At 41.8% G+C, this 22,549-nt stretch overlaps 1 protein-coding gene across 1 annotated transcript in view; it reads right to left on the bottom strand.

Annotated features, from left to right (window-relative positions):
- Window positions 1–389: 389 nt before the first annotated feature.
- Window positions 390–22,549, bottom strand: part of Ublcp1 (Ubiquitin-like domain-containing C-terminal domain phosphatase 1) — a 44,839-nt gene continuing 22,679 nt past the window's right edge. The window contains exons 5-7 of the mRNA XM_037426709.2: window positions 12,926–13,039; window positions 12,683–12,813; window positions 390–801 (exon numbers count right to left, since the gene is read on the bottom strand). Coding sequence (XP_037282606.1) covers window positions 687–801; window positions 12,683–12,813; window positions 12,926–13,039 — 360 coding nt within the window. The 3' untranslated portion in view covers window positions 390–686. The remainder of the gene's footprint in view (window positions 802–12,682; window positions 12,814–12,925; window positions 13,040–22,549) is intronic.

The following is a 22,549-nucleotide window of genomic DNA, read 5'->3' as shown; positions in this document are numbered from 1 at the left end:
TGGGCAATATGGCAGCCCCCTTGGCAGAATGAATATCTGCCCTGAACTTGGTTTATGACTGGCATTACAATACAAATGTTATGCAAGGAATCTACATAGCATGTTTACAGCACCATGCAATTTCCTAGCATAAACTTCTTGTTTGAACATCCAGACATTCCAGTCATGCAAATTTACAGGATGTCGGTTTGCAGTTTTTCTCTCCAGGTGCCTCAAAAAATAAAATTTTCATATGCCATGATCTTGCATCCTATCATAGCTTACGTAAAATGAGAAAGAGTTTTCACACATACTTAATCAAATACATTTAAATTATTCAGCATGATGCACTCCACTTTCAATTGTGAATAGCACCCAAGCTTAACAAATACAACTAATCGAAGAAAAAGTAGCAAGACTGAAAAAAGAAACTTTATTTCAGCACATGATAGTCTTTTGCAAAAATAACCATAGAGACACACAAATACACACACTGCAACCTCAACGAGCTATCACAGTATTACTCCATATAACCACACAGGTGGAATGGTATAGAACAGAACTATGCTGTTGAGGTCTGCAAGAAATCATTATATTAAATGCATCATATGAGATTTAGGCCTTCAATAATTTCCTAATTCAGTAGCTTAGCACTGAAAAGCAATGGAATAACCATTCTGATGCTCAATTCTTGAATACAATTCAGTTCATGGTTGTTGGTCATCCTTCGCGTCGTCAGACACAGGAGCTTCAGGGTCATCTGCAGGCAGTGTTGGTTTGGAATACACGGTCGCAGATGATTGCACTGTCTTCGGCATGTAACTGCAAATGCAAAAAAAAACTGTTTTTGTGTACATTCATGCTAAAAAAACATGGTCTTATTAAGATAATTTCCACAAGTTAAACAAATGTTTGTCAGGCAAAACAACAGCCTCTAATCGTGAGAGTTAATTATACAACTCACTGCCTTCCTAGGTTCAAGGTGTATCAGTCGGTATGTAATCGACTCTGTCCTTACTTTGAATTTGTTTTTTCACTATCCCTAACCAACCTGCTTAAAAAAAGTCATGCTTCATAAAATGCAAGTTTTACGTTTAGCAATTCGAATAAACGTAAGGTGTTGGGATGTTACACCCCAACAAACATTGTTATTATTATAAATGTGAGTTTAAAAGGCCAGTAAACAGGCTCAGTATCTTTTTTTTATCTTACACCTTCCACACTCGCTCGCTATTTACGAAGAAAGCCGCGATGGTCACAATTTTGTGATTATCATAGCGCAGCTACTCCATTTCAAAAACCATTTCTGCACCCCTCTCCAGTGCCCTTTCCAATCTTCATAATACGCAAGGGGATGTAATCCTGCCCATGGGCAACATTACACTGCACAGACTTTGTTAATTGGCCCTGCAGTGATGGAGGACCTGCGTTCTTGGCCCTGCGGTGATGCAGCTTTGGTCATTTCGACTGTGCAGTCCACATTCTCATTTTTCTGTGCTGCTATCTGCCATTTTGATAAGAGTATTGAGACTGTTGGAACTTTGTTTTCATCAGTCTTGCAGACGACATTAATCATCATCGTCATTCCTCCTCACGAGCTGGCGCTTTCTCGAGGACACTAAGACATCAGTTCCTTTTGTTTTAGTTCTATTATAGAGCGTTACTTTCGGATGTGCCGCCACTTGTCCCTCCACGACAGCCTGGAAGCCGGCGAACCTTGAGGTCCCCCACATGGTGCCGAAACCCAGTCGGATCTTAGAAACGACGCCAACCTCAATGATTCAATATGTCACACGGTGAACCCTGAACCTTTGGCGAAAAGTTCCCAGCTGCTGACTGAACCATGGAAATGCTATTCCAACGATGCCAGTGCCTCGACTCGCAACTGGATGCCATTGTACAAGAAGCGGAAGGCCTCCTACAGGAACAGGAGCTGTCATCGTCACAGGTCAGCGTTTCGATCAACCGTATTACACGATGTACGATTAATTAACGAAGATCGATGACAGCATGTTAGATGAGACGCCCAAAGAGCTGATCAAGGCAGAAATGATAGACGCAAGCAGTTACGAGGACAAGATTGCCACGCTGACATTAAAGCTTTGCTTTACTATTCAAAACAACCGTGCGTCCCTAGTCTTGCACACGACAACAAGCCAAGCTTCGGTGAGTGTCAGGTCGCGACTGCCACAACTAGAACTGCAGGAATTCAATGGCAAATGACAATAATGGAATCGATGTTGGATCCAATTTTCGACGGCAGTGCACAATAATGATGACCTCAGCGCAGCCGACAATTTCAACTACTTGAGCATGCTTGTCATGAGAGCAGCCGCTGCAGCTATACCCGAACTCCAAGCAAAGGGAGAGTGCTATGAAGACGCAGTAGACATCCTCAAGAAACGCTTCGGAACAACAGGATTATTGTGCAGGAACATTTTTGAAGCCTGTAAGATCTTGGGCCAGTTTTGTCGTCTTTAAGCACCACCCAACCTCAAGTACTGTATGTACAAGTTCATGTGAGGAGTCTGAAAGTATTTGAGACGAGCCCCATTACTTACTGCTCAATGCTGCGGGAAATTTTCTTGCAAGCCTTACCATCAGATTTGGTGCTCCAGTATCACAAACTCCACCCATCGATGACAACAATCACTGCGACATCCACGATGCAGGTGCAAAGAGACCGAAAAAACAGAAAGACAAAATGAAAAGAAAAAGAAGAGCTGGGAGATCTTCTGGGTTTTCTCAAATATCGAATTCATTGCCGAAAAACTCTGACGACATATGCGTCCCTGAAAATGCCAGAAGTCAGTCAGGAAGCTGCAGAGAAACCACGGTGAGCAGGACACTGTAAATTGTCATCAGCAGCAGCTCTATCGAGTGTGCTGGGAAAGCCTGACCTACACCTGTTTCGTAAGTCATCGAAGCATTGCACCGATGTCTGCGAAAACAAAGTACGTTTGACAGACAAGAAGATTCTAACCAAGGCAGGGCGATGTTTTCGATGTCTCAAGCAAGGTCACATGCCAAGAGACTTCAAAGGAAGACAAAAATGCTATGGATGCTCCCGACCCGATGCCATGCTACGACCATGTGAGACCCGGACTTCCAGAAAAGGGTAAATGAAGCATCTGCGACAGCCGTCAACCTTGTCTCCGAACAAGCGAGTCCCAACTGCCTAGATGGCCAGAATAGCCAGAACAATGTCTTCAAAGCTGGGTATTCTTTGACAAGGGAAGTCAGCGAAGCTTCATCACCATCGGAGCATCTCGCCAACTTGACTGCCAGCTGTCGCAAGAGGAAAACTGTCACCATTGAAGTATTTGGAGGTAACAAGACAGATAAAACAATGAGAAGCGTCCGTGTGAGCATTTTTGAGACAACTGCAATGAAGCCGATAGTAATTTAAGCTTTGAAATGGAGGACATCTGTAGTGAGAAATCCAATTTTAGGTGAAGAAGTGAAAAACAAGATAAAGAAAACTGAATTAGACACGCGAGCCGTTTGTCAAAAGGAAGAAAATGACAACACAATTTATTTGCTCGTGGGTTCAGACTACTACTGGCGTCTTATGATTGCGGGACGTGAGAAGCGTGTGCAACAAACGGGAGAATGTAAAGGCGGTGCACACCAAACTAGGATGGACAGTGCAAGGGCCAGTTCCTTTCCCATGGGCCGCTTCTGTTCACTGTTCCACAGTCATTGTGCTTCAAAAGTGTGTAGAATAGGATGACTGTGTTTGGGAGGCTCTCACAGATCTGGAAATTTCACGTGCCAGAGCTGATGAGGATTTTATCTTGGGCAGCAGACTCAAACAGGAATGTTTTGAAAGAAATCGCACGAAAATGGATGGCTGCTACAAATTTCGACAACGCCCTGAAACTAGTGAAGGAAGGAAAAGTTTTCCAATGACCTCAGTCACTTGAAGATGAATGAAACGATCAATCTTGTGTACCTAGACAAAGGATCGGCTGATAGCTCTCCTATGGCACATTGAGCCATGCCGAAAGAAGAGCTTTGTGGGAAACCGGGGGAACCAATGCCACATGCCAATGGGGCATTTCCTACCAAGCAAAAAAAAATCCGATGGAATAACTGACAGAGGACCTACATAACAGAAAACTACTGTTACAGGGATAAGCGGTATTGCCAGAATAAAAGCATCTGAGATGAAGAGGTGTCTCGCGATTTTTCCGTTAGGATAAGACTGCATACTGAGCTAGTGCCTCGTACCCCTTGCACCATGCTTTATCTCTGCACCGTAATGACAAGAGCAACACATGGGGTAAGCCTTACATGATCATTGGCTGCACCGAAGTTGCCTAAGTGGGCATAGTCATGACAAAGGGCTATGCCTACTTCTCTGCACTGCAAAGAAGATGGGGAAGGCTGAGTGAGAAACCGAAACCATTCGAAATGGGCTGTTCTACACTCTGTAACTTCGTTATCACCGCACTTATTCGCAAAGTTCTTGCAGGAGTAGGTTCACATTATACAAGCGCACAGTTATTTCTCTGTTGGAAATTTTAGGCTGTGATGTTGTTTACTGACCCTTTAAAGGTCATACCCATAAAGAAACTCGCATATCATCTCTTTTTCTTAAAAAAAAAAACTTGAGTTATTAGCATATTTTTCCAGTTCTGTTACACTTTATGATGCTGTTTATTATGCCATCAGATTTCCCAAAAATTAAATGTTGGTTTTCTACATTTAGGGTATTAACCAGTGGGCAGGTGGCAGTGTCATTGACTTGCATTTGTCTTAAATGAAGATACAGCAGGACTAGCAGCCACACTGGCGAAAGGCGTCGATGACATGTGCGCCACTTCTCCTAAGGTACAGGTAGTGATATGCGCGATACCGGAGGTACCGGTGCGTGATAGCAACCTGCAAAGAGCGGTTGTCAACGCAAACCAAGAGATGTGGCGGATGAGTCGAGAGAACGGCTTTGAGGTGGTGGAAATAAACAGAGAGGTGCGTAGGTGGGGTGGTTTTCAACGAGACAGAGTTCACTTCGATGGGCGACTAGGTCATGAGGTGGGTTGGCGACTTGCAGGACGCGCAGTAGCTTTTTTGGGGGGCAAGCGAGCCCTTCGGGGTGCAGGATAGCTAGTAACGAGGAAAACAACCAGGGAGACTCTTCGACAGGTGTTATGGACAGATACGATTCCAAAGTGGCAACAATGTCTAAGATAAGTAGAGTTTGGGGCATAAAGAGACGTAGCCACGAGCGCCGAGCCCATTCAGACATAGGGTATATTAACATGCAGGGTGGTAGGAACAGGCTGAAGTGGGAAGAGATAGAAGAACAGCTAAGGGAAAAGAGGTTGATGGTATACGGTTTTGTAGAAACACATCTCGGGGACATGGAACAACCTCCGAACAATCCGGACTACGCGTGGGAATATTGTAATAGAACAGAAGGCTGCAGAAAGGGGGGTGGTATTGGGGCATTCATTCATAAAAGTACAGACTGGCAAAGGGTCAAGCAGGAGTGCAAGGAACATTTATGGCTAAAAGGGAAAGTGGCAGGTCAAATGACACTCCTTGGTTTCGTGTACTTGTGGACGGGAGCAAAGGCCAGAGAGGAAAACCAGGCAATGGTAGAGTGTATATCAAAGGACATTCAGGAGTTGGGAAGAGAGTGCGAGATAATTATACTAGGAGACATGAATGCGCACATAGAAGATATAGATGGGTATACCGACCCGACAGGCAAAATGATCACGGATATGTGTGAAAGGCTTGATTTGATCATTTGCACCAGTACCGAGAAGTGTGAAGGGCAAATAACATGGGAGGTAGGAAGGCTGCAGTCGACGATAGATTATGCACTGATGTCACATAGGATGTATAATAAGCTCAGGGGAATGCACATAGATGAAGGTGGCTCCAGAAGTCTGGGTAGTGATCACAAACGTATCAAGCTAAGTTTTGGAAGAGCAGTGAAAGTGGGAAGGAGACAAGATGAGCAACTACAGGAAAATTTTTATTCAGAAAGGCAAATTGAAATAGCCACTAAACAAATTGAGAAAGTAATCACGGAGGATAATAAGACAGTGTGGACATACATGAATCTAATTAGACTCTTTGAGCTAGAGCTTGCTAAGACGCGTAACAAGTCACCCCGGGAAAGAAGACACAAACCCAAAAGTTGGTGGGATGAGGAAGCTAAGAGAGCCATAGCAAAACATCCGGAAGCCTCTAGGGAACACAGACATGCTAAGCAGCGGGGTGAACCGACAGATGATGTTGAAAGAAAATGGGAAACCTTTCTAAGCTGTAGAAGGGCTGCATCCCTTCTGATCAATGAAAAGATTAGAAGAAAGGGAGCTCAGTAGCTGGCAGAAGTACATAAAAAAGACAGAAAGGCAGCTGCGAAATTTTGGAACCATCTAAACTCTCTAAGAAATGAGACGAGCCTAGAGCAGAGTTTTATATCTACAGCCCAAGGTGCCAGGCTAGAAGGGGACGAAGCTATTGATTATATAAGAGCAAGGGTGACAGAAAAATTTCAACAAAGAAGTACTTTATGCACCACAATAGACAAGGACGAATCAAGTGGTACAATGGCTCCATTTTCACAACGAGAGTGGGAAAGGACTAAGAAAAGAGTTCCTAGTAGTACATCAACAGGCCCAGATGGCATTCCAATTAGGCTGATAAAGACATTAGGTTCGAAGTCTAAGCAGGCTTTGAGAGAGGCAGTGAGCAAAATAATAATCGATGGTGAAGTTCCCAATGGATGGAAACTTAGCAGGATGAGCATGATCTATAAAGGAAAGGGGGACAAAGCTGACATAAACAACTACCGTCCTATAACAGTGACATCAGTGGTCTACAGGCTCGCGATGCAGATTATAAAGTAAAGACTGCAGGCATGGATAGAAGCTGAGGGGGTGCTGGGGGAACTGCAGAATGGGTTTCGGAAACACAGGAGGTTGGAAGACAATCTGTTCTCACTGACGCAGTGCATCGAAATAGCAGAAAAGGAACACAGGCCTCTGTGGCTAGCATTCTTGGATATCAAGGGAGCGTACGATAGCGTGGTTCAAGAGGAATTGTGGGGAATACTGGACACACTAGGCGTGGAACATCTAGTCACTAATCTTTTAAAGGGTATCTATAAAGGTAACAAGGTAGTTATAAAATGGGAAAAACAGGTATCCAAGCCTGCAGAGGTAAAACGGGGGCTTAGGCAGGGGTGCCCCCTGTCACCCTTATTATTCATGATGTACCTACAAGGATTAGAGGCAAAATTAGAGGAAAGTGGGCTGGGCTTCAACCTCTCTTTAGTCAAACAAGGAAAACTTATTGATCAGGCACTACCAGCATTAATGTACGCAGATGATATAGTGCTAATGGCCAACAACAAGGAAGATTTGCAGAGATTGATGGACATCTGCGGTAATGAGGGAGATAGGTTAGATTTTAGATTCAGTAAGAAAAAATCAGCAGTCATGATTTTCAATGACAACGAAGGTAGTGAGCTTAGGATACAGGACGTCACGCTAGAGATAACAGATAAATACAAATATCTGGGCGTATGGATAAGCAATGGGACCGAGTACCTGAGGGAACACGAAATATACGTGACGACTAAAGGTAACAGGAATGCAGCAGTGATGAAAAATAGGGCACTGTGGAATTACAATAGGTATGATGTTGTGAGAGGAATATGGAAAGGGGTCATGGTTCCTGGGCTGACGTTCGGCAATGCGGTCTTGTGCATGAGATCAGAAGTTCAAGCAAGATTAGAAATTAAGCAACGTGGAATAGGTAGGCTTGCTTTAGGAGCTCATGGGAATACACCAAATCAGGGAGTACAAGGTGATATGGGATGGACATCATTTGAGGGCAGGGAAGCTAGCAGCAAGATAAAATTTGAGAAGCGATTGAGAGAAATGAAGGAGGAGCGTTAGGCTAGGAAGGTTTTCTGCTACTTGTACATGAAGAATGTCGATACAAAATGGAGGAAGCGAACCAGGAAGTTGACTGGTAAATACTTAGAAAACAGCAGGTGGCCAAACCAAAAAGAACTATCGGTTAAGAAGAAAGTGAAGGAAACGGAGACTGACATGTGGAAAATGGGCATGATTAAGAAGTCTGCACTAGAGATCTATCGAACTTTTAAGCAGGAAATTGCCAAGAAAAGGATCTATGATAATACTCGGGGTAGTTCTCTACTGTTTGAGGCAAGGACGGGAGTACTGCGAACAAAGACATATCGGGCCAAATACGAAGGGGTAGACACAGTATGCAGTGCGTGTGGAGAGGAAGAAGAAACTGCCGAACACTTGATAATGTTCTGTAAAGGGCTTCACCCTATAGTTCAGGATGATGGCGCAGAGTTTTTCAAAGCACTGGGGTTTAGGGACCGGGTGGCCAAAATAGACTTTAAGCAAGTAGACTTAACTAGAAGGAGGTTATCTGATTGGTGGCTAAAGTCAAGGCACGAGTGAAAATTAAACTCTTCACTGCAAAGTACGAATCCTCAAACTCACTTTTTAAGGAAAAAATAAATAAATATAGTTTTGAGTCCATTAAGTATTATGGCTTGGTGGCGCTAGCCACCGCCCGATCTAAAGGGTACAGCCATATCCATCCATCCATCCATCCATTTGATTTTTTTATGCCCCCCCCCCCCCCCCCTCTTATTTAGATGCACTTTCAGGTTTCCCCTTGCTACCAATTGCTACCAAAAAAATCACAGCATATCAACAGAGTGAATGACAATGAGTGGGGCAAACCGTCCATCTGTCCGTTCATCTCTGAATATGCTGTGCTGGCTATAATGAAGGGATGGACTGTCCTAGACCATAAGGAGCTCCACCCCTAAAATGATGCTGTATCACTGTAGCTGCTCCGTAGTGTGGCAGGTAACTTCAAATATGCGCTGGCTAATCTGCGTGCAACTCAACCGCTTGAGTAACCAACTGACCTCTTTTATTTTATCCTTGCTAGTCATTCATGACAGCAGTAATGCCTTGACATCGTGAAAAAACATGCTTCATTACTTTAAGCTTAAAATACACACTGGTGTGTGGACATGAAACTAAATGGATTTAAATACAGTTTTACTACCTAAGGAATGTGAAATCATTCAAAACCATCAGGAAGTTTTTTTGATTTGACACATGCTTTTTGATTATGGTCAAGCCATCAAATCGCCACAGTAATTTCCGAAATAGCTGAAGGCCTGCCAATGCACTTGTCAGCCATTTTCATGCTCGCACAGACTCTCCTGAATGTGTTTGATACCTACCATGAGCCAAGCTTGTCCCTTTCACAACCGTGGGAAAAAAAATTGTACCGAATTTCACACTCACACCATGACAGTGGCCTCTTCGAATCCTCTGTACGCTTCGCAGCATAGCACCTTAGTGTTAAGGCAAAGCTGAATTCACTACAGCCGCAAACAGATAAACTCATGAAAGTGCTGGTTTGAAACTGCGCGGTGATCAATCAACATGATAGCAGTGGTGGCTTCAATTAGTACAGTTTTTTATCCTAAATTTGAGTGGCAAGTCCAAAAAATCCGACACCCTAACGTGTCAGTGCTGTGCCACACTTTATGTCTTCGTTCCAACTCTTCTTCCCAAGGAAAGATAGCTCAGTCGGCAGAATTTCAGCAAACCCTTGTCCCTCCCCAACCGATGCCATTAATCTGCTGTCTCATGAGACCATGCTGTACTAGCCTACAATGAGCAGTGAAAGTCACAGCTACACAGATGGTCTTCCTAAGACTTTCTTTCTATGAAAATCAGACCGTCTCCAACAATGCTGCGCAGCACCATGCCTGCTTCCCGACGAATGGTCAAATCCTGCTTGTCTACATATAAAGATTTCTTTGAAATGGAAGGACAAGGTGGACGCCTTAATTACCCTGGAGGAGGACGACGATAGACAATGGACGAAATGTAATTTAAAGCCGTGCTAGTCTCTTGGTAGGCCATCCCCCCCAGGCTACTGTTGAGCTGGCAGGCTATCTACAGCAATAACACTTTACTTGCTACAAAATTGTTTTCCAACTTGCTTGTTTTCTTGTCCAGCTTCAGAGCAAAGGCCTGACTTAGGCTACGTCAGCTTGTGAGCCTTGCTACAACATGTTACCATTGTTAGATAGAAAATTTGCAAGCGTCTAAAATTTCACAAATTCTTTATATTGACTCAATGTTACTTGTGGCAGTGCCACTGTGGGATGTCAAGTCCACTTAAGGACAAATCTAAACATAAGATCATAACAAAATAATGCTTATTTGGATGCTACGCTTGTCTGGGTAGCGAAACAATACTGCTCTTCCAAGTCAGGCAGTCTGTTCTTGAAGCCACTACCAATGACTCGTACCTCAGGTGACACTGCCGTGGTGCTGTATGTAATCAGATTGCTATGTAGCCATTGTTACGCAAGGCTGGAGGAGAATGAGGGGAAGGATGCGTGCAAATACAAGTAGAGCGTGTTGCCACATTGCAAATGCATCTGAAATTTCCTGCATGTTTGAAAAATCAACAGCTGACTGCGCTACGTGAAGAGAATTTTTTATATTTAGGTTTGTTATGTTAAAGGGGCCCTACAATTTTACAAAAATCATACAATGGCTTCATTAAAAGAGTTCATTTCCGCCAACAAATCGACATCCATAAAAACTTTATAGAGTCCGCCAAGTGCCGACGGAGTTGGAAATTTGTCGCACACTGTCATTGCTTTCTCTCCTCTCATTCCGACAACCACGAAGAAAGCTAAGTAGGGAGGCATGGCACGAGAGAAGCATGTTGTCATGTGTGCGTCATTACCTTGGCCTCCTCTAAATGCGAAGCATTTTTTTGCCTACTGCAGGCACTTTGAGCATCTGTCTGTCTGTCTGTCTGTCTATCTAGCCACCTACGTCTAGGTCCTCTCGTAATTGCCTTCTGAACTTGGGGTAAAAGAAAATTAGTAAGGGAGAGTAAGATCGTTTGACAAATATGACGCGCTGGTCATGACACAAATACTGTCACAATTCCATCGCGTACATTGCCAAACGCTTTCCGCCAGACTTGTGGCACATACACAAGGGTGAATAAGTGCCACAGAGATGCGGGTATGTGCCACAGGTGATTAATGCGAAGAATGAACGGCAGGGTCCTAGAAGGAATCAAACCCCAGCATTTTTCATGGCAATGAAGTGCAGTCGACTCTCGTTAATTTAGACTCGAAGGGACCACTGAATTTTGTTTGAACTACCAAGAAGTATGAATTATCAGACGTTCTCAGATATATAAATCTGGGCTAGGTGACACCACACATCATGATTAAGCAGTAATTTCATCACATTAAAAAAAAATTAAGCATTTTTAAACCCTAACTGCACCCAATGGACAAAAAGCAGAGGTGTAAGTTCCACAAGTTTATTGGCCATTTACTGCTGATCCGACCTTTTAATGAAATCTTGAATTGCCAACAGCTTCTTTGCTATATGTGCCTTCAGCACAAACCTCGTTTCTACCAGTTGAGAAGCATCACGGTTTACCGTACATGTGCTTCATTTAGAACATTTGTTTACTAGCAAAGCCTTTTTCCTTGAAGGCCTAAGGAGCTTATTTGTCATTTTTAGACTCCTAGGATTATTTATAAGCAAATTTTTAAATAGTAGTGGGAAAGCAGCAGATATTTTCAGGTATGGAACCGCAAAAAGTATGAATGAACTAAATGATGAGTATGAATCAAGAGGCTTTTGAATACATTTAAAGAATATAGGGCCAATCAAGAAATCGAATTGTGTTCTAATTACCCGAAAGTATGAATTATCAAAGTTTGAATTATCGGGAGTTACTGTTATCTGAGAAATTCTGGTAATTCAAAGTTCTTGATAATTCAAACAAAATTCAGAGGTCGCTTCGAGTTTGAATTAACGAGAGTCAACTGTATATGACTCTGGGCAAAGTGACATATTGATTTTAAGCATTTTTACACCCTAACTGCACCCAATGAACAAAAAGCAGAGGTATAAGATCTGCAAGATTGTTGACCATTTACTGCTGATCAGACCTTTTGAAGAAATTACGAATTACCAACTGCTTCTTTGCTATAGGTATGTGCCTTCAGAACAAAGCTCTTTATACCAGTTGAGAAGCGTCACAGTTTACCATGCGTGTGCTTCATTTAAAACGTTTGTTTACTAGCAGAGCCTTTTTCCTTGAAGACCCGAGGTGCTTATTTGTATTTTTTAGACTGTTAGGATTATATACGCACGAAAATTTTTAAATAGTAGTGGGAAAGCAGCAGATACTTTTGGTATGGTACTACAAAAAGTATGAATGAACTAGAGGACGAGTTCAAGTTGAAAGGCTTTTATATACACTGAAAGAATAAAGGGTGAATCGAAAAATTGAATTTTTGTTTGAGTTAACCAAAAGTGTGAATTATTAGTCGCAAGTCTACTGTAGCCAGCTCCCGATGCTCAAATCGGTCAATGGTGACGATTTCTAGTTTACTTTGAAAACCAAGTGTAAATTCCACCCCGCCTGCTGTGCTATAATGCTTGGCTTGGGTGCACTCAGGAGCCTCCACTACCAACTGGCTGCGTTTTTTGACCTTCCTGATGAAGTGTTGCAGAGCCCTTAACTGTAGCTACGTCCTGTTCAGTCAGCGTGTTTTGACTTTATGCAACTTATCAATTTGCTGCCTTGTCGGGGCTAACCAGAGTGGAAAAAAAAAACTCACCTTTCCCACTTGCGGTGATCGAGTTGAGTGAAGTCATCAACTGAGCGAGCGATGTCTTTAAGGTACTGGCGCAGTCGCAGTAACTCACGGTCGGTTGATTGGTTCACATGAGCATTACGAAATGGTCTCACCTGGAAGGACAAAATTATAATTCAAAAGGCGTGAGGATAAAGCGTTTTCTTCATGAAGATGACATGACACAAACACAATTTCTCTTTTAACACAATGCAGGGATAACCTTACCCTCAGACCAGACTGCGGGTTCATGAGAAAATTTCTGGGAATGTCATCTATCATGATGGTGTTCTCGGGACGGTAGGCTGGAACAAGGCGCCATATCAGTGCCAGGGGTTTGATCTGAAACACAGCATTCATGATGCTAGTTTTTTTAGGAAAAAAAGCCGAAGTGACTGCACAAAATAATAAATGTAGTAAACTTGTATAATTTAACTGCATTGACAACAAAACTGGCATTTGACTATACAGAAATTTCACCTCTTAATGAAAATACAGCACCTGGCAGATATCGTTTTTACATAGTATATATCCTGAAAAATGACTGAATGACTGTCACAGAGTAAAAAAAAAAATTTTTATTTTGTTGAACCCAATGGCCAGTGACAATATTTAGGGCTTTAGACAACACTGACATGCCCACTCCACGGTGGCTGTACAACACCCAAAAATTTAAAAAACAGGTTCCCCCCCCACTGTGGCAATTAATAGAAGCGAAGCTCACGCCTGCTTGTTGTTTTGAGTGATATGGCAATGAATGTTAGGTTCAGCTAACCAAACCACTATTTCTCTACTGCAGAAAATAAGTTTTTATAAGTTACACTAATTGTTTTTTTTTTTTTTTGCTGAAAGAACTACTACACCTAATATTTCATGTAATACATCAACAAAAAGTAGAACTCTTCATGGATACAAGTTTTAATAACAAGATGTATGTTTTGTGAGTAATATCACTTATAAACTGACTGATTGAAGATTGCAGGACCACATTCAATGAAGTTTGTGAATAGCTGCTTCTGTCCACTAAAAAAAAACATATAACAGGAATTATTAGATATACGTAATGTCTAATAGGCACCATCTCTAACAATTCAAGCTTTTTCATTGAATAGGACTTCCGTGAAAAAGATTCTATCGTAAGCGCTATATATTGATACATATTCATAATCCTTGATGCTCTAGAAACACTGCACATGTCCACCAACTTTTTTCTGCATGCAGTTGCGAAATTGCCTGGCAGTGGCTCCATAAGCAAAGGCAACTAGGCGGTCCAGCAGTCATTGTTGGCGCATCTTCCAGACATCGAGAATGCAGCAGTTTTTTTTTTTTGTCATCTAGCACCAAATGATCAGTGGATCTCAATGTACTGTCACAAATTTACGAGAATGCAATATTGATGTTCTGCACGCTAGAAAATTCATGAGGGCGGCAGCTGCAGGAAGCACGCTCCACAACGCCAAACTGTAGTTCTTTGGTGATGTGCACTTTCTATCTGAGGAAGGCATTCAAGAAAAGTTAATTGCTGAGGAGATGAGACGCTCAAACTTCTCAGGTAACCTGAAGCGAGCCGCATACATCTATGCGCAGCGGTGAGTGGATGACGCTTTGTTTATATTGTCAAATACGACTCGTAAAGCTCCAATGTCGCAGCAAACTTAGTGGTCTTTAGCCTGTTTAACAAAAAAGACCTAGTGGTCTTTAGCCTGTTTAAACAACAAAGACCCTGTTTCAGTGCTTTTCACCCCACCCCACTACCCATGGTATGCGAAGAACGAAACTGTAACTATGGAAAAATGTCTGTGGAGAGTTCACTAGCTAAATCTATCCAATCCGAAGCCTGTACTTCCCATAATTCCCATGAAGGTACACTATCGCAGTGCCAGATTCCTCTCTAGATATTATTGTATGAAACTCTATGCCTGCATGTTACTTGTTAGCTATAATATCTGTCTATACACGACTCCACTTCAATAGTTTGTGGTCGTGTAAGCGTGTAACATCTGTATAATGAGAAGACATGCTCATTGCGCTTTTTCCACGCTTCGAACCAGACGACTGCAACTCACAACGGTTCTCCGACGCCCTGTCTGACAAGCACACGTTCAATCATGCTCTTTTCTTTAGCCGATTTTTTATGGGCAGTTTGCATCTTGGTAATTTCACGAAATCATTCAAAGCAGTGCTACAAAGATTCGAAATGATGAGTGAGTGCATTTCCAGACAAAGATTCGACATGATGAGTGAGTGCATTTCCAGGCTTCGGCGCCAGGATAAGAACACTCGAATCGTAGACGTCATCACTATTAGCGCATCGTCATGCAGGATGGTATGCGTGGAATGTATCACACTGAACACGTAGCACTACTGTCGATGTCGCAGGAGCACTTTATTTCCTATTAAGTTCTCAAACGCTGTTTGCCTCAAAATAAAGTAACTTCCACGTGGCAGACGCAATTCAAATTTGGCCAAGAGGACCTACGCACACTGATAAATCAAACGAAGGGCACATCTCATCGGGAAATATTATGTCAGTGCTCCTTTAAGAGTGTCATGATTACTGCAAGATATACAGTGGTGTTTACGAGAGATCTCGCAACATATGTGGCTTAGTTACCTAGTTAAAATGACCAAGAAAGCATTCCTGGTTAGTAAAAGCAAAAGTTTCAAGCTCAACTAGCTGCTGGATATAGTAAAGAGATGCCACGAAGGTAGTAAAATACGCTCTAATCAAGTAAATGCATGTGTTGCCAAACGTTGACTAACTTTTTTAAAACATTTTTCAGACCATGCAAATACCATAGGTAGCAGAACTGCCTCTATGGGAACTAGTTGTGTGGATGTACTGCACGAGATAAGTCACCAAGCTACTAGCTCTCGACTGTGGAAATGTGTTTAGCATAGTTTTGCAGTTCTCATGCATCTCATGACATCAGCTTTATGTTGTTACAGTCATTCTTGGCTCGATAAAGCTATCAAGATATACCTCTCCTACGTTGAGGAATTGTAGAAATAGAATTGACCTGTCTGGCCATTCCCGGAGTGGGAATGGGCCAAGTTTTTTTCATTCTGAGGAATCGAAAAGAATGGAATTATGGCAAGTCGCAATTCCCCGGAATGGAATTGGAATTTAATAGAGGTGCCCATTCCGCAACACTGCTTCAGACTGAAAGCAGTGGCAGATATATTCTGTAATGCACTTCGATAAAAACAAGAGGAAGCGCTTTGAAAAACATGCTAAGCACTAACTACAGACTGAGCGGTTTACCCCCGTCTCCATATCGGCCGTTCGTAATGTGGAGGCGTGTTAAGCACTATAATGTAAGCCCCATAAAGCTTACAGTAAAATTTCTTTCAATGATTGTGGTCCTGATGAGCTCAAAGTAATCAAGAAAAAATGTTGTGGTTTGCCTAATAAATTTGCCGAAATGAGTGGGCATGATGCCCTTTTGTAACATAGCCGATGTGAAAAATTTATGTCATGCTACCGAAAAGCCAGAGTGGAATAAACACGCATGCCTATATTCTGTCCTAACAAAATGACAAGATACGGCATTTCATTACCTCTTTGACTTGACTCGGTCTCCTAAAAAAATAAAAAATCTTGCTGCTCACACAAAACCTTGTAACACCGTGGTATTATAACATTAACACTTTGGTACCTTATAATTATATAATTGAGCATGTAAAGTTTATCAGGAAGAAGTAAAATTACGAAAAGCTCGTGGCTCTTCGTTATGAGGACCCACGTATAGCACATGTGCCAGATACGTAACCTTGCTTCCATGCGTAAGGCTGTTCGCTTCACGGCTGCTGCCAACATATTTTTGAGCACTTGTTCATTGACTTATCTTAATTCAACAGCATTAAAGAGCTAGGTGTACAAATAGAATCAAAAGGCGTGTGCACTTTGGCTTTCCTGGCGGCACAGTTTAGGTCTCTGCCGAGAATTGAAAGCAGGCTGCTTCCTGCGCACAGCCTTTTTCTCTCTTCGGGGACATACAAGAATCTTAGTCCTTTCTCTGGCCTTTTGCTGCAGTGACACGCACAACAACCAGGCATTTCCATAAACAACAAGCTCAGGATTCTACTCTGAAGCCCGTTCCGAGCAGGGAGTCTGGAGGGTTCATGGTGTGCACTGTGAACTAAAAGCGTGCGAAGTTTCTCGTGACATCAGGGTCAGCTGACTAGTGCCCCTCCCTCCCAAACATTCAGCACGGCAAATGCACTAGCTTCGTGAAAAAGGGGATGAAAAAAGGAGGTCGACCGCGCCGCGACATTGTGGCGGCATAAATCAAGAAGCGCCACTATTCTTCCAAGTCCACGATCTAGGGGCTTTAAGTGAAAACTCTAGCCTTGGTTCCTTACACTGTGTGTGTGTGCGTGCACACACACACACACACGGGAGAGATGCGGGTCGAAAAACGAGTTTTTTTTTTACATCACCGATTTTTTATTTTCGCCTGTTTTGACAAGATTAGTACCTCTACTGTTTTGCAAAAAATAATACAGGTCGAGACTTAACTAGAAATGCTTTAAAATTTCATCTAAAGAGCACAAGGTGCCTGTTAAAAGGTCGAAAGTGTTCATTTTTCAAGCACCTTTCCGCTGATAATGCGCCGCCGCTAGCTATTGTTGATCGCATGAGTCGAAAAGTCGAGCCTCACTCTTCAAATAACAAGTTTCACTCGCTCATGCAGCGCAAGAAATAATAAAAAGAATCACTCTTCTGTGCGTTTTTCGAGCACCGCGACTGGCTTATCACATGGTACAAATCGGGGGCCGCCATTGGTCACTGCGCGCCTGTATATGCTGTGAAACCTATTTGCGGGGTCCATGTCTTGTCGAGCAGCGCAGCTGAACAATGCTTTTCTCGTGTTATTATCTTCGTTATGAATGAAAAAAGGCATTGCTCACAAGTGAAAGCAGTTGTGCGGCGCGCTGTGTAGGAATAGGCTACGAGCAGCTGGTGCGATTTGCGGCAGTTGTTGGCTTGCAAAAATCAATGCATCAAAGTCATTCGCACCGGTCAGCCGGAAAGTTTGTGATGCGGCAATGGATGACGTCAGCGCCAATCTTGAGAGGTCGAAAGAGCTCGCAGTGAGATAACTTAGCAGGGACGACATTGCCATTATGTACGATGGTATGTGGCACAAACATGGCTGCAAAATGGCATTACACTGGACTTAGTTGGAATTTCGCAGTCCTGTCGAACTTATTCCTAGCTTGCAGTTGGCACAAGGCTCTGCCAGATGGAGCGCAAGTTTGGCAAGCTTTCCATGGCCCTGTCTGTCAGGGAAATGTCTGTGATGAGCCGGCTCGAAAACGCCGAGAGGGACAAACTCATGGTGCTGGCGTATTTTAATCGCAGTGGCCACAACAACAAGGATTGTTCTTTTTGATGTGCAAATTTCATCTTAGTTAATAATATCTTTCATAAATAAAAACTCAATTTAAACTTTCAAACTCGTTTTTCTCAAGACACAAATTTTGCCATTTTTTCCAATATGCCCCTCCTTTTTCGGGCATTTCTAGTGCTCGGATCTGCATGAAATTTTGCCCAATTTTTTTCCAAAGTATGACAAATGTCATTATCTAGTTTAAATTTTAATATTTTATTGTATATTAAAAATTGTCTGTATACCTTAATTAGGGTGGGTAAAATATGGATTTTTTACGTCTATTATTTTTCATGCATATTACATATTTTGTATGTGCTTCCTAATTAGTTATTTGCACTCTAGACATTATTTGAAGCATTATGAACTATGAATGGTAAAAAATTACAGAGTTTTAGGAATAAAAAGAGGGGGGGGGGCAAAAGGGTTAAGGTTTTCACTTTGTCATGTTGCAGAGCTAAAAGTGTGTAACTTGCAAGAAAACTAAATATATATTTGAAATCAGCATAAAAAGTTCTATAAACAGCTCAAGTTTTATTGCTCTAGGGTGAATATTAAAGAAAAAGTGTCTTCGAGTAGCATCTCCCCTTAAGGACGACATTAAGTACAGATGTGGTAAGCGATCCGCCTCTTTGAATATTCGAACGAATGTTACAGTATTCGAATTTGCTTCGAAATGAATTTAGATTATTTGAAATGAACAAATTGATATATGGGAGCATATAACGCTTTGTAAAGATGGTTAGATGGTTTCGCTGCAGTGTAGGACATGCAACGTCATGAAACCACCCATCCAGAGAAATCTACTCTGTCACAAAGCCTTATTTTGAGGTTAAATGTACATATTACTTTCACCTGGATTAATTATTTTTAAGTTTAAAAGCATGTTGTAGGGGCTAACATGTACTGAATAGGAAAATTTTTGAAACTTGACATACTGTACCCGTTAAACTTGCACCCTGCTGCTATACAATCTAGCTACTTTTCAAAGTTGCTTCTACTTCCCTTAGAACCAAAAAGTGACATTTACACATGCCTTGTTCCATCTTTTAAAAATAGTTTATGACAAAAATTCTCACTGTTTAAGATAATATGTGAAGTGTACTATTTAAACAATTCGATTTGAAGTTATTTGCCAAAGTAGCATTTGTTTCGAACCTCAGACTTATTATTTACCCACGCCTAACAATATAAGACCGATTGAAAAGGAAAAGTTGCATCCCCTGAAGCATTTTAGCAGCCAAGGAAGAGTGGGTATGGCCTCAAAAACTGGGTGAGCGTTCCCAATCTTGGAGGCAAAAAAACTAGGGCAAGATTTCTGTAATGTTCATGTCGTAGACATGTTCACTTCGCTGGAGCATGTTCATTTATGCAAATAAAAAAGTGTCGAGACGTCATGGCACTTTTGGCTACATTGAAGCACCAAAACTGCCAGCAAATTCCCACCATAAAAAGAAAAACAGTGGATGAAATGTACAAGACTCCTAAACTAATTTACAAACTTGAACTTGCGTATGAATGGGTAGAGATGTTTTAAGCATGATGCAGGTAATGCGTACCGTCCTTCCAGGTGGGTCATGTGGGTGGCCACGTTAAACCTAATTCAAAGGCTAATGGGATCAGAGCTAATGCACGGCCTCCGAGATGTGCGTCCCAAAGTAGATATCTGGGGGCCGAATCCATTGCATGAAACACATTCCGTCTTTATTATTTAAGTTGACAGTAGTGAAAGCTGCGTGGCGTCAAAATGACATTGCGAAAGAAAGAGCGGAAAAAGGCAGCATGCTGCTTCGCTGAGCTCCAGCGAATCATCGAAGGTGGAAATGAACAGGTCCCCTAAGTGGACACCATGAGAATAGCTGCCCTGGCCACTGGAAACTAAACTTGACCGAGCGAGAGGAAAATCTTACATGGTGGCTTTCAAAATAGAGTGGTGTAGCTCAAAACGGGTGATTTATTATAAAAAAATCCCACTTTAGGACAGCTGTTCAAAGCCATAGATGTTTCAGGGACCCCTTATGAATCGGTGGAAGTGGCGAAGAATCTCTTGCAGTGAGAGGAAGGGCAAGGGGCGGCATCAATTTCCATAACATGCAGCGTGCAATAGGAGTCTTATTTCTCCTAAGCAAAAAATGGCCAAACTCAAGTTCCACAACGATTTTATCTCAACTGTTTATCTGTAAGTTGTGTGGTCGGCAGCCACTATCAACCTGTTTTTGGCTGTGTTTGCACTGTAAATATACAAGCCTAGGAAAAGTACCCTCATGTACGGATGTTGCAGAAAGCTACAACAAAAGATTTACAACCATCTCATAGAGAAGCGAGAAACATAAGTCAGTCCCGCTGCAATGCCAAGATGCAAAAATCAGAATTTGCCGCTGTAACAGGGTTTAGTGTGCCTCCAAACAATTTTTTTTTTCGTGGATATGTTTCGCAGACTCCCAAAAATCGCTTCATGGACTGCCATTTGAAAATAACTGCTTTAAATTTGTCCAGGAAACCAGCTGCAATAAATGTGCTGGTGCTAGGGGAACTTCAACGGTGTACTTATGTTGTCCAACATATCCACCAACTTTGAATTTTCGAAGTCTGACTCCATTGGTGACTGTATGCAGTTTACTTTAGTACTTCTATAGAGAAAAGCGATTGTAACTTCCTACGTTGAGTCCTTGGTGCATTAGAAAAGTAATTTAACCCTTCTTTATTAATCAACAATACCCTCCACAAGTAGACACAAAGTTTATCACTCCATAAGCTGTAGACACGGAAACTTCCCGCACAATTGTCTACCATTTTTTGTTCTGCGTACTCTCCCATTTAGCAAGCCTCTGCTCTTTCTTTTTGGTGCTCTAGAAGTTTAATCACCAACTTTTTTAAAATTTTTTTTCAAGCACAATGTAACTCTGGCCAGTGGTGTACCAACTCTTGAGCAAGTGGGGGGGGGGGGGGGGGGGGGGGGCAAACCTACCTCATTCGGCCGGGATATATATATATATATATATATCAAGAGAGAGAACTTTATTGACGCACTGGCACTTTCATATAGATTTGCATACAAAGATGTGACACAACGCTCTTTCTTAGATACCATGATGTTCAATCACACTGTAGGTCGAGGAATGGCGCCCTTAGCTCAATTTCCGTGTACAATATGCAAAGCTCATCTTGCTGTCACGGCTCTTTCTCTGTTTTATCCGATTATGCTTTGACAGTTAACATATACATATACCACAATAGTTTGTTTAATAAATTTATCATGGATGTTAGTAGTCGCGATGAAGATGTACCAAGCGTCAACAAGGATACATCTACGTTGAATGGGGCTATAGCTGCCAAACACCAAAACATATAATCGACAAACCCTGCTTTATTAATGTACAGTAAACATTTATTACCCCCCTCTAAAAGCGTGCTTTACTTTCGTGTTATATGCCAATTCCTATAAAGAAAGGATCAACCATGTTTTTTCAATGAATGATTGCTGTTATATTTTTACATAATAAGTATTAAAGTTTATTGCATATATTCAGGCTTGTGTGTAATAAAATTTGCCTTGTTTGCCAATAATCTTAACACTGTTTTTTGAGCATGCAACTATTAATAATGTTGCTACTGTTATTTAACTATTATTAACTTATCAGCTTCTCAACCGTTTTCTGTAAAAAAAAATGTATCATTTATAGTATTAGGGACATCATACATTTTTGCACTAATTATATTTGTATTAACATTAACCCCCAGGCACCTAAATATATACGCGAATACAAACGATGTAAACAAAATTTTCTTTTAAAAAAACAAAATGTGCACGATTAAAATGCTGAAATATCCCTCGTTGCTTCCTTTGGAAATAGTGGTTAGCTGTATATGATTGGTGTAAACAGTCTTTGTCATGCACACAGCACTAGCTTGTTATGAGAGGCAACAAATGACGCAAAAATGATCCATCGCGTAATGAACACATATGCACGACAACGTAAGAAATTTTCCATTTTCGATACGGCCTATTGTTTGCTATTGGTTCTTCAGCATTTAAAATTTTTTGTGTGTCACGAAATCGCTTGCTTTTTACATGACGTCACGAAGCCGGGGAGCATCTCCTTCATAAGTTAATTCAAGTAGGCTAGCTGCCAATCACATTTTATGAGTATAATAAAATATTTCCATTAGCAAAATAACAATGTTAAGTGGTTTGTGCGTGTATACACCTCTGCGAGCTCATACTTGCTGAGAGAAAGAGGAATAGGGAGACATAAGCAGTGCTGGACGTGTCTGCTTCTTTGCTGTCCAAGATGTGTTTTGAGCTGTAAAAGACAATTTAAGTTGAGTGAAAACCAAGTAGCCCAACTCTTAACTAAGCCTCCATAGTGCTAAATACCATGCTCTTTCGCCTTCTCCCTTGTCCAATGGGTCAAGTTGAGGGGCAATCTTAAAAGCTGAGCTTCCTGCTGAGCTT

Source organism: Rhipicephalus microplus, chromosome X (genome assembly GCF_043290135.1).
Source record: "Rhipicephalus microplus isolate Deutch F79 chromosome X, USDA_Rmic, whole genome shotgun sequence".
Taxonomy (NCBI): domain Eukaryota; kingdom Metazoa; phylum Arthropoda; class Arachnida; order Ixodida; family Ixodidae; genus Rhipicephalus; species Rhipicephalus microplus.
The sequence above is the reverse complement of the archived record's forward strand: the minus strand, read 5'-3'. Positions and strand labels throughout refer to the sequence as shown.